Source organism: Oncorhynchus nerka, linkage group LG22, assembly GCF_034236695.1.
Source record: "Oncorhynchus nerka isolate Pitt River linkage group LG22, Oner_Uvic_2.0, whole genome shotgun sequence".
In the NCBI taxonomy this organism is placed as follows: domain Eukaryota; kingdom Metazoa; phylum Chordata; class Actinopteri; order Salmoniformes; family Salmonidae; genus Oncorhynchus; species Oncorhynchus nerka.
In genome coordinates this window covers 70,871,248-70,889,932 of record NC_088417.1, presented here as the reverse complement: position 1 = coordinate 70,889,932, position 18,685 = coordinate 70,871,248, and the positions used below count along the sequence as shown (strand labels likewise).

Below are 18,685 nucleotides of genomic sequence, written 5' to 3'. Positions count from 1 at the left end.
TTTGCCTTTCTTTAAAAAACAAGGACATTTCTAAATGACCCCAAACCTTTGAACGGTAGTGTACGACTGTAGATTCTAGGTCGGATGGACAGCCGCAGGCATCAGGCTCTGTTTACCCCAGCAGAGTGAGTTTCTGGCTGAGGAATGTAGGCCACAGGGTGCCCTGGTTGGATGACTGAACCATGGGAGTGAGATGAGAACGAGACGGGATCACTCCCTACAGGAGCCCACTGCCCCTGGGGCACTGTGTGTGTGTGTGTGTGTGTGTAGAGTGGGTAGGTAGGGGGAATGGCGGTGATGGCACAGAGATGACTGGTTCACTGGGTGCTAGCTCTACTCACTGCACCAAAATAATTCCCTTAGCTGCACAATTGGGTTGGATATTGAGCATGATGCTGAGTATATGGCTGCAGACAGGCTGCTTTGTGTGGGGAGTTGGCTGTAACAGAGGAAGGAAGGAGAGAGAGAGAGAGAGAGAGAGAGAGAGAGAGAGAGAGAGAGAGAGAGAGAGAGAGAGAGAGAGAGAGAGAGAGAATGATTATTTTCTATACTCCAGTGTCTGAGGGAAGCTGTCTGATTGGGTGATTGGGAGCTTGGCGACCAGGCAACAATGCTGTTTTTCACCAATTAAGTCTCATTATGTGCGTGCTCTCATCATTGTGTCTCGGAGCGTTATGAGTGTATTGCCCTTAATTGATCCTAATTGGCACTGATAAACATTAAGTGGCTGTTGACCCACTTTGATAAAACCAACCTACTCTGGATTAGTGATGCATCCAGTCAATTGCATCAGTGGAGGTACGTACAGTATACAGTAGAGACTGTAGTCATTTAGACAGGGGAATGGGTTCAGATGTTTTTGGTTCCCTCAGCAGCACAAAATCTAAATAAGGGCAAGGGAAGGTAGAATGAAGTGTTAACGTGTCTAGGCAATATGCCAAATATTCTGAACCTATGATATATAAAGTATGAATACTGTGAATGTACACTTGCACGCACGCACGTACACATGTACGCACACACGTACACATGCACGCACGCACACACATAAAGCTGTGAAAATACTGCTAGTGCAACATAAGCTATTTCTGCTGGCTGTGGGCGTCTGTGACAGCGTTCCAATGTGTTGATGCATGGTGTATTATGGTTAGGCATTAGCCTATGCACAGACACTAATAACAATGAAAACGTCTCACTATGACATCACAACAGCCGCAATTAATTTCCCCATGCCTCTGCCACAATAGCCTGGCCGAATGGAATCTGTCTAAACCGCTGAATTACAGTAGCAGCCTGTGAGGACCATGATTCTTCAGTAATGGCCTGTGTGTGTGTGTGTGTGTGTGTGTGTGTGTGTGTGTGTGTGTGTGTGTGTGTGTGTGTGTGTGTGTGTGTGTGTGTGTGTGTGTGTGTGCGTGCGTGCGTGCGTGCGTGCGTGCGTGCGTGCGTGCGTGTGTGTGCGTGCGCGTGCGTGTGCGTGTGTATGCCTATATGTGTGTATTTTCCAGTAACACAGCCAGGTAAACTTCTATGAGTGATCACCCAGTCAAAAGCTCATCCAGTACTGTATATCACCTGACCACTTTACAGCCATCACTTCCAGTGTTGCTCTAATTTACACCTAAGCCTCTTAAGTGGCAGCAGCTTCCCAAGCAGCAGTGGTGTCATATGGCCTGGATAAACAACACACACCAGTACAGCACAGCCTGTACTGCTCCAGCAGTCTGCTACATGCTTACCGTCTATGTAGAGGAGAGGAGGATACAGTCTGATCTGGGTACAGTATATAACACTACACCTGCTAGTCTGCAGCATGCTTAGTGCCTACATGTATGGAGAGGAGGATACAGTCTGGTGTGGGTACAGTATATAACACTACACCTGGTCAGCAGAGGACAGGCCCTGTGGGTTAACGAGGGTCTCGTCTGGCACAAGCACACTGATCCATAGGAGACAAGGGGAGCAGGGCTCCCAGGGAGGCTCACGTTCCAGAGAGCAGGAGGGGCAGACACAACCAACACCCGATCGCCCCGATCCGACCGCACAATGATCAAAACAACAACCTGATCCGGGAGATCAGCTCAACCTAAGGGAGAACACACAGGCTCACACACAGACACATACATGCACGCACGTACGCACGCACACACACACAACGCAGAGGGACATCTGTCTGTGTGTGTGTGTGTGTGTGTGCGTGTGTGTGTGTGTGTGTGTGTGTGCGTGCAGACAATACTGAGCAGCCTATGTCCAAAAAATTTACACAGCGATGAAAATCTCCCACTCCTGTGGGTACTCTGCTGTGTGTGTCTAGATGTAAGTGTGTAGTGCACAGGAGTTTGGTGGCACCTTAATTGGGAAGGACGGGCTTCTGGTACTGACTGGAGTGGAGTCGGTGGAATGGTATCAAATACATCAATCTCATGGTTTCAATGTGTTTGATGCAATTCCATTTACTCAGTTCCAGCTGTTATTATGAGCCGCTCTCCCCTCAGCAGCCTCCACTGGTGTACAGTGTATAATTGTGTTTATCCATATCAGTGTGTATGTGCTTGTTCGTAAGTGTACGTGTCCTGGTACATGTACTGTGTGTGTGTGTGTTTTTGAGGAATTGTGTGAGAGTATTACATGAGTGATTGAGTCAGACAGACAGACAGACAGACAGACAGACAGACAGACAGACAGACAGACAGACAGACAGACAGACAGACAGACAGACAGACAGACAGACAGAGAGCTAGTCATGAGGTAGCAGTATTTGGCTGCGACAGACAGACAGACAGACAGACACTCTGCTCTGACCAGATAACAGCTACAAGGGTATAAGCTCCCACACTGTGTGACTGGAATTACATGAGCACCCAGCCCAGCCTTAGGAGTGCAGCAGGAGATCACACACACACATGCTACGTACAGAGATACACACACGCACAAGGACATACACGTACACAAACATACACATACAGTTGAAGTCGGAAGATTACATACACTTAGTTTGGAATCATTACATCTCATTTTTCAACCACTCCACAAGTTTCTTGTTAACAAACTATAGGACATCTACTTTGTGCACGACACAAGTAATTTTTTTCCAACAATTGTTTACAGACAGATTATTTCACTTATAATTCACTGTATCACAATTCCAGTGGGTCAGAAGTTTACATACACTAAGTTGACTGTGCTTAAACAGCTTGGAAATTCCAGAAAATGCTGTCATGGCTTTAGAAGCTTCTGATAGGCTAATTGACATCATTTGAGTCAATTGGAGGTGTACCTGTGGATGTATTTCAAGGCCTACCTTCAAACTCAGTGCCTCTTTGCTTAACATCATGGGAAAATCAAAAGAAATCAGCCAAGACCTCAGATAAAAATTGAAGACCTCCACAGGTCTGGTTCATCATTGGGAGCAATTTCCAAACGCCTGAAGGTATCACGTTCATCTGTACAAACAATAGTACGCAAGTATAAACACCATGGGACCAGGCAGCCGTCATACCTCTCAGGAAGGAGACACGTTCTGTCTCCTAGAGATGAACGTACTTTGGTGTGAAAAGTGCAAATCAATCCCAGAACAACAGCAAAGGACCTTGTGAAGATGCTGGAGGAAACAGGTACAAAATAATATATATCCACAGTAAAATGAGACCTACATCGACATAACCTGAAAGGCTGCTCAGCAAGGAAGAAGCCACTGCTCCAAAACCACCATAAAAAAGCCAGACTACGGTTTGCAACTGCACATGGGGACAAAGATCGTACTTTTTTGGAGAAATGTCCTCTAGTCTGATGAAATAAAAATAGAACTGTTTGGTCATAATGACCATCTTCATGTTTGGAGGAAAAAGGGGGAGGCTTGCAAGCCGAAGAACACCATCCCAACTGTGAAGCACGAAGGTTGCAGCATCATGTTGTGAGGGTGCTTTGCTACAGGACGGACTGGTGCACTTCACAAAATAGATGGCATCATGAGGCAGGAAAATTATGTGGATATATTGAAGCAACATCTGAAGACATCAGTCAATAAGCTTGGTCGCAAATGGGTCTTCCAAATGGACAATGACCCCAAGCATACTTCCAAAGTTGTGGCAAAATGGTTTAAGGACAACAAAGTCAAGGTATTGGAGTGGCCATCACAAAGCCCTGACCTCAATTCCAAAAAGCTTGTGCGAGCAAGGAGGCCTACAAACCTGACTCAGTTACACCAGCTCTGTCAGGAGGAATGGGCCAAAATTCTCCCAACTTATTGTGTGAAAATTGTGGAAGGCTACCCAAAACATTTGATCCAAGTTAAACAATATAAAGGCAATGCTACCAAATACTAATTGAGTGTTTGTAAACTTCTGACCCACTGGGAATGTGATGAAAGGAATAAAAGCTGAAATAACTCATTCTCTCTACTATTATTCTGACATTTCACATTCTTAAAATAAAGTGGTGATCCTAACTGACCTAAGGCAGGGAATTTTAAATGTCAGGAATTGTGAAAAACTGAGTTTAAATGTATTTGGCTAAAGGTGTATGTAAACTTCCGACTGCAACTGTACACATAAACAACACACACCTCCCAGACACACTAAGAACCTAATTTAGCCAGAAACTTTGGCTAAAAATGTTTATGTTGATTTAGGACAATCAACAGTTCCTCCTTCATATTACAAATCAGTGCAGTTTACATAGTCTATTCAACATCAACATCAAATGGGAACTCCTTCAACATGAAAGATGAAAACATTAGTCTGGCCTCACTTTTTCAACAGTTTCCTTTTTTCACCTGAAGAGGGAGGTGTTCCTATTGGAAAAATCTACAGCCGAAACGTATAGTATAATCATAGACTTTAACATCTAAAGGGAGACCTATGGGGAAGCACTAGGCTACATGTTGGCTCTCACTAGAGACATTCATGAAAGCCTTTTTATGGAGTCTTCCCGAGCATCCATTTCTGTTTGATTTTGTCATGTTAGTGGTCTGTGCTGGAATGAGTTTCCATGTGTGGGAATGGAGTGCTAGGGATGTCAAAGAGCCACATTGTTTTAGCTCTGTATTTACAGTGTGGTGGTCCAGTATAGTGCTGGGTAGTCTCTTTGCGTTAAATGGCTAAATGTTAAGTGACTGGTGTCACTGTGCTCTGTGACAGAGAGGCCACCAGTGTGGTGCCACCACGACACCACCACTACCATGGCCCTGTATCTTTCTGCCTGAACATATCCCACAAAAGCAACCATGCAGCGTTCCCAGTATCCGTCGCTCTCTTTTTCTCTCAGAGAAACACAGGCGTTTATCCGCTGAGTGGCCATGGACTTAGCTCCCCTCCATTAGGCTCTGAACTCTGTATGCAGGCAGAGGCTGCCATGTGGAAAAGAGGGCCGGGGGGGGTGGAGGGATGGACTACCCGTCCGTCACCCTCCCTTGTCTCCCCCTTCTCTCTCTCCCCTCCCCTCCATAGGCTGCTCTTCTGTGTGTCTGTCTTTCTCCTCCTCCTCTTCTGCTTCCTATTTCCCTCTGTCCTCTCTTCCTGTCTTTCTCCCTCTGTCTTATTTGTGTGTGTAATATTTAACTGTATTTAAATTCTGATACAATATAATTTCCCCTGCCCTGTCTACCTGTCTCCATCTCTCCTACCTCTTTCCCTCCTCCCTCCATCTCCCATCATTGTGTGTCTCCCAGTCTAACCACTGGGATTTGATTGGTAGTGACATGATGTGGTGTTGTGCCCATCACCCACCTCTAGAGCCAGTTCCATCCACCCAAGTAAAATTAAATTAAATTAAATTAATTTGATTTTTTTTCAGCACCTTCAACCCCTTTCAAATATTACATAATCTCCCCCAAATATTTGGGGACTTATTTCTTATGGATGATATAATATAAATTGAATGCATGATACTATATTCTTGTCCAGCAAGTGAAATTAAAGCAGTTGTTATTGGATAACGAAACCAATCAAATGTGAGATCTCTCCAAGCTCTCCTTACTTCTTTCAACCCTCTGCTCCCACATGCATACCATATTTAATTAAGAGTCTATTAACGCACCATGCGTCAATCTAAGTAACATAATAAAAAAATCCCATTAAAATCTGTCAATTTAAGCTAGAGATATCAGGTTTTTTGCATGGGTTGCCTCTCATGGGTTGCCTCTCATGGGTTGCGTCTCATGGGTTGCCTCTCATGGGTTGCGTCTCATGGGTTGCGTCTCATGGGTTGCGTCTCATGTCGGCCATCTGCGGTGAAGGTGGCCGAGCTACAGCGGTGTTTGTCAGAGCATGTGACACCAGAAAATCAGTCTTCTCACAAAAACATCTGTAGTGTCCAAACGGTTTGGCCTACAAACTATTATGACCCCACTATGGAAAGGGGAGACTCTCTCTCTCAGTTTTGCTCCGTTTTGACTCGTCTAAAGGTAATCCAGACAAAAAATTGAAGTATGGAGGTAGTTTTGTGCTCTACGACAGGACTTGTCTGAAGGTAACCCATACAAATGAATGGAAGTATGGAGGTAGTTTTGTGCTCTACGACAGGACTTGTCTGAAGGTAACCCATACAAATGAATGGAAGTATGGAGGTAGTTTTGTGCTCTACGACAGGACTTGTCTGAAGGTAACCCATACAAATTAATGGAAGTATGGAGGTAGTTTTGTGCTCTATGACAGAACTTGTCTGAAGGTAACCCATACAAATTAATGGAAGTATGGAGGTAGTTTTGTGCTCTATGACAGGACTTGTCTGAAGGTAACCCATACAAATGAATGGAAGTATGGAGGTAGTTTTGTGCTCTACGACAGGACTTGTCTGAAGGTAACCCATACAAATGAATGGAAGTATGGAGGTAGTTTTGTGGCAACAAAAATAACGGGTTAAGTATATGTCCAAAAAAACTAAAATATATCCTGAGCTTTCTTATATCTCCAGGATAAAGGACACACTTCAATACCTTATTCCTTTATGCATTTGACTGTCTTTTTTGCCATTTATGATTGTGTTATTCAATTATTTTCTTTGGGCTATGATAGTCAAGGTCAAATTCAACATTTTATCAAATAATACAAAAATATAACTAATTGATACCGAAAGGGGTCATAAACTTCAAATAAAATATCTAAATGATCCGTGGTATCATTTCTTAAAACAATTCCATATGTTCAAATCAAATCAAATCAAATTTATTTATATAGCCCTTCGTACATCAGCTGATATCTCAAAGTGCTGTACAGAAACCCAGCCTAAAACCCCAAACAGCAAGCAATGCAGGTGTAGAAGCACGGTGGCCAGGAAAAACTCCCTAGAAAGGCCAAAACCTAGGAAGAAACCTAGAGAGGAACCAGGCTATGTGGGGTGGCCAGTCCTCTTCTGGCTGTGCCGGGTGGAGATTATAACAGAACATGGCCAAGATGTTCAAATGTTCATAAATGACCAGCATGGTCGTATAATAATAAGGCAGAACAGTTGAAACTGGAGAAGCAGCACGGTCAGGTGGACTGGGGACAGCAAGGAGTCATCATGTCAGGTAGTATATGTTACCCCCCCATTAAGAGGTTAAGGTACATAATCCTGACTGGAAGAGGAATCTTACTTTTGACACTGAGTTTGGATTATTATTATTTTTGAATTACATTGGAGAACACATACATTTCAGGATGGGGGGGGGTCTTCCATTTGACACTGAAGTCCAGCGGCAGGGTAGCCTAGTGGTTAGAGTTCAAATCCCCGAGCTGATAACTGCCCCTGAACAGGCAGTTAATCCACTGTTCCTAGGCCGTCATTGAAAATAAGAATTTGTTCTTGACTGACTTGCCTAGTTAAATAGAGGTAAAATTAAAAATAAAATAAAAATACAGCCATGACAGATGACTTACTTTTGACGTTGAGGTACATGGACTTGCTGACATCAGCTCCCACGTCATTGCTGACCTTACACAGGTAGTAGCCGCTGTCCTCCTCCAGCACATGTTTGATGAGCAGAGAGCCGTTGACCAGTACCTGGATACGGAAGCCCGAGTTCAAGGCTATAGGCTGGAACTGGGGAACCCCCGCACCTAGAGAGGGAGAGAGGGAGAGGTGGAGGGAGGTAGAGAGAGGAGGAGGGGAAGATGTAAGATGTATTAAAAACACCTCTTGCATAGTTTATGACCAAATTATGAAGAATTATTACATAATGGATGGATGTTTTGCAGTAACAAAAACTACAGTCCATTTCCATTTCCTCCTTTACGGTAACGTGAGAAGATGTTGCCTTCCCTTCTTCCTCTTTACATTTGTTTAGAGTTGCAGCGCTGAGCTTTCACAATTCAACCTTAAGGCTGTGGACACTGTGTTTGCTGTGTTGGCTCTCATAAACAGATGCTCTTTAATAAAAAAAGCTTGCCGAAGGACAATGTTGTGTTTATGCAATTCAGCAAGATAGTCAAAGGAGTAGAAATGGAAGATGCACAGTTACAGAAGGGTATTTATCCTCAATCATGAACCAAGTGTGTAAACATATCATCATAGTGGTCAGAAGGGAGAAGAATAGCTTTTAATTAATCCTGGGTCATGCTCAGTAGTGCACACTGTAGCAAAACGTTTTGAAATGGAAACGGAACATCTGTGTTCTATTTGGACAGGTTCATGCAGTACCTCCCTGTTTCACTCCATGTCAAAACATTAACTCTCTACTTAACACAATTCTTTTATATTTTGGCCTATTTACCTTTGGAGTGCTTCCACACTATGGTAGGGACGGGGTATCCCTCTGCAGAGCAGTTGAGGATCACAGCTTTTCCATAGATGCCGTCCTGGTCCTTGGGCTGCACCACAAACTTTGGAGGGACTGGTTGGGAGAGCAACAAACAAAAGGTAATTAAAACAGGTTAATCTGTTATGGTGTTGTAGATTTGAGTTTGTAATACCTTGTGGCTTAAATACCACAAATTAGAAATGCTATATTTTCACACCAAGTGTGAGAAAAACAAGAAGAGCCAATGCTAGCGAGTGGGTTAGCATATTAGCCCAGTAGTGGAATAAGTGGCATCTCACATCACAACATTAAAAGATTACAGTAAAACAGAATGTGCAACACTGCTATTGGGTTTAGGGTTATATTATGTTTTAGCATATAGGTTTTCTTTTGCTATACCCAACATAGGCCTAGTGGTAGGTTGATTTGGATCCACTCCAACTGTAGGGGAACATATGAAGAGAGTTTACTCTTGCAGAATACTGGAAAAACTAGCAAATACGTTCTCGACTCATATCTTTGAGTGGTGTCAATCCTTCTCCCCCCTCTCTCCCACATCAACTCCCTCCCTCCCCCTCCCACCCCTCTCCACATCTTCCCCCCAACCCCTCCCTCCACATCTTCTCCCCCCTCAACCTCCTCTCCCCTCCTCACCCCTCTCCCTCCTCTCCCCTCCTCACCCTCTCATCTCCTCACTGCTTTATATCCCCCTCCTCAACTCTCTTCCCTCCTCACCTCTCTCCCTCCTCAACTCTCTTCCCTCACCTCTCTCCCTCCTCAACTATCTTCCCTCCTCACCTCTCTCCCTCCTCAACTCTCTTCCCTCCTCACCCCTCTCCCTCCTCCCCTCCTCACCCTCTCATCTCCTCACTGCTTTATATCCCCCTCCTCACCTCTCTCCCTCCTCAACTCTCTTCCCTCCTCACCTCTCTCCTCTCCTCACCCCTCTCCCTCCTCTCCCCTCCTCACCCTCTCATCTCCTTACTGCTTTATATCCCCCTCCTCACCCCTCTCCCTCCTCTCCCCTCCTCACCCTCTTATCTCCTCATTGGTTTATATCCCCCTCCTCACCTCTCTCCCTCCTCAACTCTCTTCCCTCCTCACCTCTCTTCCCTGCTCAACTCTCTTCCCTCCTCACTCCTCTCCCTCCTCACCTGTCTCCTTCCTCACCCCCCCTCCTCACCCCTGACGATGAGCTGACTCTGGTGTTCCACGGTGGCGGCCTGGTTGCGTGCGATGCAGGTGTAGTTGCCATTGTGCAGGAGAGACAGGTTGGAGATACGTAGGGAGCTGGTGAAGTCTATGTTGTCGATCGTTACGCCGAGGCTGGCCGGGATTGGCCGACCGTCCTTCTGCCAGGTGATGAAGACAGGCTGATCACCTGACATCACCACGCACGGAATGAACACACGTTGGCCAATAGAGAAACGAGGGAACTCGAAGGGATGGATGGTGGGGGGAACTGCAGGAGAAAGAGACGGGTAGAGTTATGGAAAGGGTATTTATGTTTGTATCTTAAAGCAAGGATTCAACTTAGTTAGTTCTGATCAACCATCCTCATCCCCATTGTTACGTTCCCCAGTTTATGTGTTGTAGTTTGTGTTTGTGTATGTGTTTATTTCAGGAAATGGCTTCCGGTAAGCCCTCAAGCAGCTGATTGGTCGACTCCAGGGCTAATTGGAGAGCTGACTCCGCCCCCTTGTCAAGACAGCTGTCTCCAATTACCCATTCCATCTGAAGATATATAAATGCCAGTGTTCTGTTCAGGAGGGAGAGCTTTTTGTAGAGAGATTTTCTGAGATTTTGCCAGAGATTTTGCTAGAGGTTGATTTTGCTGAGAGTTGGTATATTTTGTGAGTTTGTTGCTCAGATAGAGCTTATTTGATGTCGTTTGTTAGTTTGTTTAAAAATGGTTTAATATTCTGTTTAATTTGTTCCCAGGGGGAGAAAGGGGAAGGCACCTTGGGAGTGCTTAGGCAAGAGGCCCGCGGGCATACATATACCCGTAGCATATTCGCTGTCTAGGCACACTAGGTAAGACCTGGGCGGACCACCCCCTGTATTTTTGGTTAGGGCACCAGGTGGTGCTAAATTAGGTAAGTAGTGGGTAGGCAGGTAAGATAGGAGAGGGGGAGGTTTTGAGATTTACTTTCTTTGCTTTGGTTCCGTCCAGCCCCTTTTCCCCATATTACCGTGTGAAGGAATAAAGTCCTTGTAAACGGTACCACATTCTGTCTGTTGTCATCCTTACTCGCACCTACAGTCCATACCTTTTTCACTTCACGGAGAGTTTAGTTGTAGCAGGGTGTCGCGTTCCCTCTTCATAGAGGCGTGCGTAACACCCATCTAGTTTCTAAATGTATTAATAGCTTGGCTTAACACTATGGAGATGCAGATGAGAGAGAGAAATTAATTACATTTCCCCTTGCGGAGAGGCTGGTTGTCCTCTACCTCTCCCTTGTTCCCTCTTTCTCTCACTCTCTCTTACTCTGTCTCTCTCTCTCTCTGGGGACACTATAGCCATGGTGCGAAGCAGATGCTTTGAAGAATTCATGATTTAAAATAACATTGAAATAAACGACACTTCAACAATTATTTAATTCTCAACAAAGTAAGAATAATGGGCTCCTGGGGATTCCCACTCTTTTCCCCTCCTCCGCAGCCTCAGAATGCTAAGCAGCTGAGAGGCAAATTAGGTACAGTGGGAATGTCGTTGTTCTGGGCTTTGTTTAGGGCCACAGTCGGCGTGATTTCCCCCACCTCGCACAAATGTTAACGTGGCGGCGCCGCCGAGACCCGTGAGAGAGGATTCCGATTGGTACATTCTTTCTGATACTTCAAATTATGCAGCACCATTATTGAGGAAAGACCAACTGGGCACAAACTGGTTTAATCATTGTTGTTTCCATGTCATTTCAATTAAATTATGTTGAACCAACATGCAATAGACGTTTAATTGACATCTGTGCTCAGTGGGGAGAGCCGTCTGAGGTTATGTACTGTAGTGTACTGGCAGACTGGCATAGCGGCTGTGAATGTTCAGATCAGCTGACGATGGGATTCTTTACAATGTTAGTCATGGCTAGTCATGGCTGACATCAACACCATCATCCCAGACACCCTGGACCCACTCCAATTCGCATACAGCCCCAACAAATCCACAGATGACGCAATATCTATTGCACTCCACACCTGGCCAAGAGGAACACCTATGTGAGAAGGCTGTTCATCGACCATAGCTCAGCACCATAGTGCCCTCCAAGCTCATCACTAAACTAAGGACCATGGGACTGAACACCTCCCTCTGCAACTGGATCCTGGACTTCCTGACAGGACACCCCCAGTTGGTGAGGGTAGACAACAACCCATCCACCACGCTGACCCTTAACACAGGAGCCCCTCAGGTGTTTGTGCTTAGTCCCATCCTGTAGACAATCCATAGAAAAACCAACCAGAATTTTGTTTTTGAGAGACCATGCTCTTACAATAGAATGTTATAGCTCCCAGGATGCAATACCTATGGCTTCCACATGGTGTCAGCCATCTATGTTCAAGGTTTCAGGCTTGTAACTTCCAAAACGAATAAGAAATATCAGTTTTAGTACAGGGACACAGTCTTGGAAATTCGACAAGACGCACCTGCTAAAATCAGTTTCCTATTGAACACACTTCTTTCCGTAAGAAATATTATAGTTTGATTACATTTAAGGGTATCTGAGGAGTCAATAGAAACGTATTTTGACTTGTTGAAACAAAGTTTAGGGGTAGATTTTCAGATTAGTTTCTCTGCATGTTGAACAAGTCGACAACTAAACTGACTTTTTGGGATATAAAGAAGGATTTTATCTAACAAAACGACACTACATGTTATAGCTGGGAGCCTTTGGATGACAAAACAGAGGAAGATTTTCAAAAAGTAAGTGAAAATTTAATCGCTATTTGTGAATGTATGAAACCTGTGCCGGTGGAAATATATTTTGATGTGGGGCGCCGTCCTCAAACAATCGCATTGGCATACTTTCGTTGTAATAGCTACTGTAAATCAGACTGTGCAGTTAGATTAACAAGAATTTAAACATTCAACCGATATAAGATACTGGTATGTACCTAAATGTTTAATATCCATAATTGTTATATTATTTATTTGAATTGAATTCCGGAATTGAAGTGATTTGAATTCCAGTTTCACCTGAAGTCACCGCTAGCGGGACGCCTATCCCTGAGAGGTTATTAATAATGTTTACATACTGTTTTACTCATTTTATATGTATATACTGTATTCTAATATATTCTAGTCAATGCCACTCCAACATTGCACGTCCTAATATTTATATATTTCTTAATTCCATTCTTTTACTTTGAGATTTGTGTGTATTGTTGTGAATTGATTTAGATACTACTGCACTTAAATACTTCTGCTGTAGCTAGGAACACAAGCATTTCGCTACACCCGCAATAATATCTGCTAAATATCTGTATGTGACCAATAAAATTGGATTGATTTTGATATGCACATATCTACCTCAACTACCTCGTACCCCTGCACATCAACTCAGCACTGGTACCACATGTGTAGAAAACCCTTACAGTCCCTCTCATGAACTAACTCAAAGCCCTCTCTAACTCTTGAAACAAGTAGCCTACCTAACTCTGCCTGACTCCCTGACTCTGCAGAGGCGGGGGATGGAATCCCATTGTTTACAGGCTACTCATTTACATTACATTTACATTTAAGTCATTTAGCAGACGCTCTTATCCAGAGCGACTTACAAATTGGTGCATTCACCTTATGACATCCAGTGGAACAGTAGTGCATCTAAATCTTTTAAGGGGGTGAGAGGGATTACTTTATCCTATCCTAGGTATTCCTTAAAGAGGTGGGGTTTCAGGTGTCTCCGGAAGGTGGTGATTGACTCCGCTGTCCTGGCGTCGTGAGGGAGTTTGTTCCACCATTGGGGGGCCAGAGCAGCGAACAGTTTTGACTGGGCTGAGCGGGAACTGTACTTCCTCAGTGGTAGGGAGGCGAGCAGGCCAGAGGTGGATGAACGCAGTGCCCTTGTTTGGGTGTAGGGCCTGATCAGAGCCTGGAGGTACTGAGGTGCCGTTCCCCTCACAGCTCCGTAGGCAAGCACCATGGTCTTGTACTCTGTTTGCATCTCTGGAGCTCTCCAGTTACATGCCACAACCAGTGACCTCGGATTAGGACATTTGACCGCCCATCACCACCTTTGATCCTGCTGAACTGCATCTCCACAGTACATCTGTCCAATAAGCAGGTGTGACCAGGACAAGTATTAAAGCACAATCTAGCCAAGTCCGGGGTAAGTCTTCAGCAAGCAGTGGCAGAGTGAGGAGCATTAACCTCTGCCCTGCACATCAACGGCTGGGCCACAACCCATTGACCATTTCTTCTGCAGCCCTGTACTCTCCTAACACACGCTAGTGTTAGCGAGTCACTGATCTACAAACCACTATCACTATCACTACAACACTTCCACCTAGTCCACTTCCAGTTTGCTGTGTGTGTGTGCCTGTCTTGAGAGTGTAAATAATGTGTGAATTGCATCCCTGTCTCCTACCGGTCATTTCCGTCTTCTTACCGGGATGCTGGGGCAGTTGCACCTATATCTAAACTGCCACCTCTATTAGAGACCACCACATGGTGGAGCTCTTTTTCACTGTCTATATAGCCAGGTTACTTATATAACCAAGTTACTTATTGTGTATTTATTCTTCATGTACTTTTTTAAATATTATTTTTAGACTTGTCTCTGCATTGTTGGGAAGGTCACGTACAGTGGCTTGTGAAAGTATTCACCCCCTTGGCATTTTTACTATTTTGTTGCCTTACAAACTGGAAATAAAATATATATTTTTTGGGGGGGGTTGTATCATTTGATTTACACAACATGCATACCACTTTGAAGATGCTAAATATTTTTTTATTGTAAAACAAACAAGAAATAAGACAAAAAACAGAAAACTTACGCGTGCATACCTATTCACCCCCCCCCCCCCCCCAAAAAAAGTCAATAGTTTGTAGAGCCACCTTTTGCAGCATTTACAGCTGCAAGTCTATTGGGGTATGTTTCTATAAGCTTGGCACATCTAGCCACTGGGATTTTTGCCCAAGGACAAACTGCTCCAGCTCCTTCAAGTTGGATGGGTTCTGCTGGTGTACAGCAATCTTTAAGTCATACCACAGATTCTCAATTGGATTGAGGTCTGGGTTTTGGCTAGGCCATTCCAATACATTTAAATGTTTTCCCTTAAACCACTCGAGTGTTGCTTTAGCAGTATGCTTAGGGTCATTGTCCTGCTGGAAGGTGAAACTCCATCCTTGTCTCAAATCTCTGGAAGACTGAAACAGGTTTCCCTCAAGATTTTCCCTGTATTTAGCTGTGGTATGACTTAAAGATCATTCCTTAAATTCTGACCAGTTTCCCAGTCCCTGCCGATGAAGGACATCCCCACAGCATGATGCTGCCACCACCATGCTTCACTGTGGGGATGGTGTTCTCGGGGTGATGAGAGGTGTTGGGTTTGCACCAGACAGTGTTTTCTTTTATGGCCAAAAAGCTAAATTTTAGTGTCATCTGACCAGAGTACCTTCTTCCATTTGTTTGTGGAGTCTCCCACATGCCTTTTGGTGAACACCAAACATGTTTGCTTATTTTCTTCTTTAAGCAATGTTTTTTTTCTGGACACTATTCCATAAATCCCAGCTCTGTGGAGTGTATGGCTTAAAGTTGTCCTATGGACAGATACTCCAATATCCGCTGTGAGGTTTTGCAGCTCCTTCAGGGTTATATTTGGTCTCTTTTTTGCCTCTCTGATTAATGCCCTCCTTGCTGGTCTGTGAGTTTTGGTGTGCAGCCCTCTCTTGGCAGGTTTGTTGTGGTGCTATACTCTTTCCACTTTTTTAAAATGGATTTAATGGTGTTCCGTGGGATATTCAAAGTTTTGGATATTTTTTATAACCCAACCCTGATCTGTACTTCTCCACAACTTTGTCCCTGACCTATTTGGAGAGCTCCTTGGTCTTCATGGTGCCGCTTGCTGATGGTGCCCCTTGCTTAGTGGTGTTGCAGACACTGGGGCCTTTCAGAACAGGTGAATATATACTGAAATCATGTGACAGATCATGTGACACTTAGATTGCACACAGGTGGACTTTATTTAACTAATTATGTGACTTCTGAAGGTAATTGATTGCACCAGATCTTATTCAGGGGCTTCATAGCAAAGGGGGTGAATCCATTTAAATTACAGGTTGTAATTCAACAAAATAGAAAAAACGCCAAGGGGGATGAATACTTTTGCAAGGCACTGTAAGTAAGCATTTCACTGTCAGTCTACACCTGTTGTTTACAAAGCATGTGAAAAATACAATTTGATTTGATTGTAAGAGCCATACCTTTTACTGATTATGGCATATATCTGTAAAGTGTCTATACAAGAGGCTCTAACACACTTGATTCATCAAATCAAGGTCCTTCTGAGTAGATCATGAGTAGAATCATGTATGTTAGAGGGGTGGCAGGTAGCCTATTCTAGATGCCATTGCCTGAATTTACAACCTCACAACTGGTAATTACCACCTTGCTACTTGGTTATGAACATAGCATAAAGCCCGCAGATAGCTCTACAGGTTGGGACCCCTGGTTTATATCTTTAACTGAGTAGGTTAAAGGTTTGAGTGCATACTGTACCTTTCACACTGACGTGCACACTTTGGCTGGTGGAGAGAGAAGGTGAGACCAGCACGCTACACGTGTACTCTCCCTCATCCACATCCTTCTGTACATCATACAGCTTTAGCGTGCCATTGTTCTCAAATGCCCGCTGCCGGTGGTTATAGGGGAGCAGGTTGGCGTCCTTGTGCCATTTGATGGAGTAGTACGGGTAGCCAATGACGCGGCAGTGAATGTACATGTCCCGCCCAGCAATGGCGGTGAGGTTTTTCATTGGTCGTATGCTGGCAGGCCCTTAATGGAGACAGAAGAGAAATACCTCTCTTAAAATGATTTTGAGGCTGAGAAATGTGAAACTTTAGAAATTTGAGATGTTTAAGTGTGTCAGAAACCATGGAGACAGACAGGGATTCATTCTGAAAGACAAGGACAACATTTATTGGAGATTGTAAAGCATATTAAAATACTATACTCCATTGGGACTTGCTAAGTGCCATGACTACAATATCCTACTATTAGTATAATATCAACACCTCATTTTCCTGTAATTAGGAAATAAAAGGCAATCATTTACATAAATCTCATTGAATAATAGTAATATAAAATCACCCTAGTTCCTCGTCCCTGGGACCGATCCATAGCTGAGTGTTCCAGAGGGCGTGTACCTACTTTCCTATTTTAAACTCTCCGAGGTGAAGTGAATATTATCACACTGTTCTAGCACCTGCTAGACGCCAGGCATGATTGCATTTGACAAGCATTAGAGCCCAATGTTCCCACTCTCCACTTATGAACATATTATCAAAAGCATTACTCATGTTCCCCTTGCTCGCTCTCTCATACTGCTGGAAAACCAACAGCATGTAACCAACACAGCTCTATAATACAGACCCTACCAGGGATACTGACTGACTATTAGGATATTTAACATACTGTAGATAGATGACAGTTACCCAATCCATCCTGTATTGCCTATAGGAGCCATAGGAAAACTAACACTTTACAGAAAGGTACAAATCTAGAGTTAGGTACTGTAGCTAGATAGAACAGTTGAACTAAATCTGTGGTGGTGTGCACCTCTAGCGCACTGTAAAGGCTTCCACGTTGCTACTCTCTTTAGCATGATTAAGAAGCAAACAATGTGAGAAACAGTCATTACACTGTCTCTGCTATGCCACCTGTGGATATTTATCTTCTACGCTCAGGCTGCATTCAGAAGACATGGACACTCTGCTCAGCTCCGCTCTCTTCTGCGCTAGGCTAGCTAACCTACTGAACTGGAGACTTTAGCATCCCCTCACTAAGCCCATGCTCAGCTACATTATTGTGCTTTCCAGTGCGAAAACCATCAAAATGAGTTATCCAATATCTAACACAGAAGGCCTATCCTTCTCTGTTTTGAGCCTTTATAAGGTAATGAATTAGCATTGAGTGGAGGATGAAGGGCCTGGAGTCTCTAGATATACCCCTAGTAACCATGGTGACAGTCAGTCTTACAGTAGCTGGCTATAGAGCTGCCCGGCACCTCCCTGCTGAGTGTAGATTGCTCCTCAGTCAAATGCTAGTGCTAGTGTAAATCAACTTAATGGCGTCCCAATATAAAGCCATCAGTGAATGTTAGGTAGGGAGTAGGGCATTAGAGAAGTTACCGCTGACACCAGTGAGTGATGATCGCAACACTATACGAGCCCCTAGGATAATCTGGCATGTTTTGAATAGGAAATGAAATCAAAAGGAAAAAGATGGGTACAGACAGACAGGGGAGCTAGTTGACACAAAGATACACACATCGACACAGACAGAACGACCGTAGGGGAAAACAGACCAGATAGAACACGCTCACACACAGACACATGTACAAAAACACAGACACACATGTACACACATACACATATTTGTGACATACAGTACGTAAACAAAACAAGAAGGAAAGAAACAAAAAATGTCTCACAACTAAACACACAACATACACAGAACACACAACTAACACACAACACACACGGAACACACACTAACACACAACACACACAGAACACACAATTAACACACAACACACACAGAACACACAATTAACACACAACATACACACAACTAACACACAAATAACACACAACACACACAGAACACACAACTAACACACAACTAACACACAAAGAACACACAACTAATGCACAAATAACACACAATACGCACAGAACACACATTTAACAGACAACACACACAGAACGCACAACTAACACACAACTAAGACACAACACACACAGAACACACAAAC

The 18,685-nt window shown here is 44.0% G+C and overlaps 1 protein-coding gene across 1 annotated transcript in view; it reads right to left on the bottom strand.

The window, feature by feature from the left end:
• The window catches only part of LOC115105584 (cell adhesion molecule DSCAM-like), a 153,831-nt gene that overhangs the window by 41,098 nt on the left and 94,048 nt on the right, over nucleotides 1-18,685 (bottom strand). The window contains exons 8-11 of the mRNA XM_065007353.1: nucleotides 16,429-16,704; nucleotides 9,900-10,178; nucleotides 8,690-8,809; nucleotides 7,857-8,036 (exon numbers count right to left, since the gene is read on the bottom strand). Of these exons, the coding sequence (XP_064863425.1) occupies nucleotides 7,857-8,036; nucleotides 8,690-8,809; nucleotides 9,900-10,178; nucleotides 16,429-16,704 (855 nt within the window). The remainder of the gene's footprint in view (nucleotides 1-7,856; nucleotides 8,037-8,689; nucleotides 8,810-9,899; nucleotides 10,179-16,428; nucleotides 16,705-18,685) is intronic.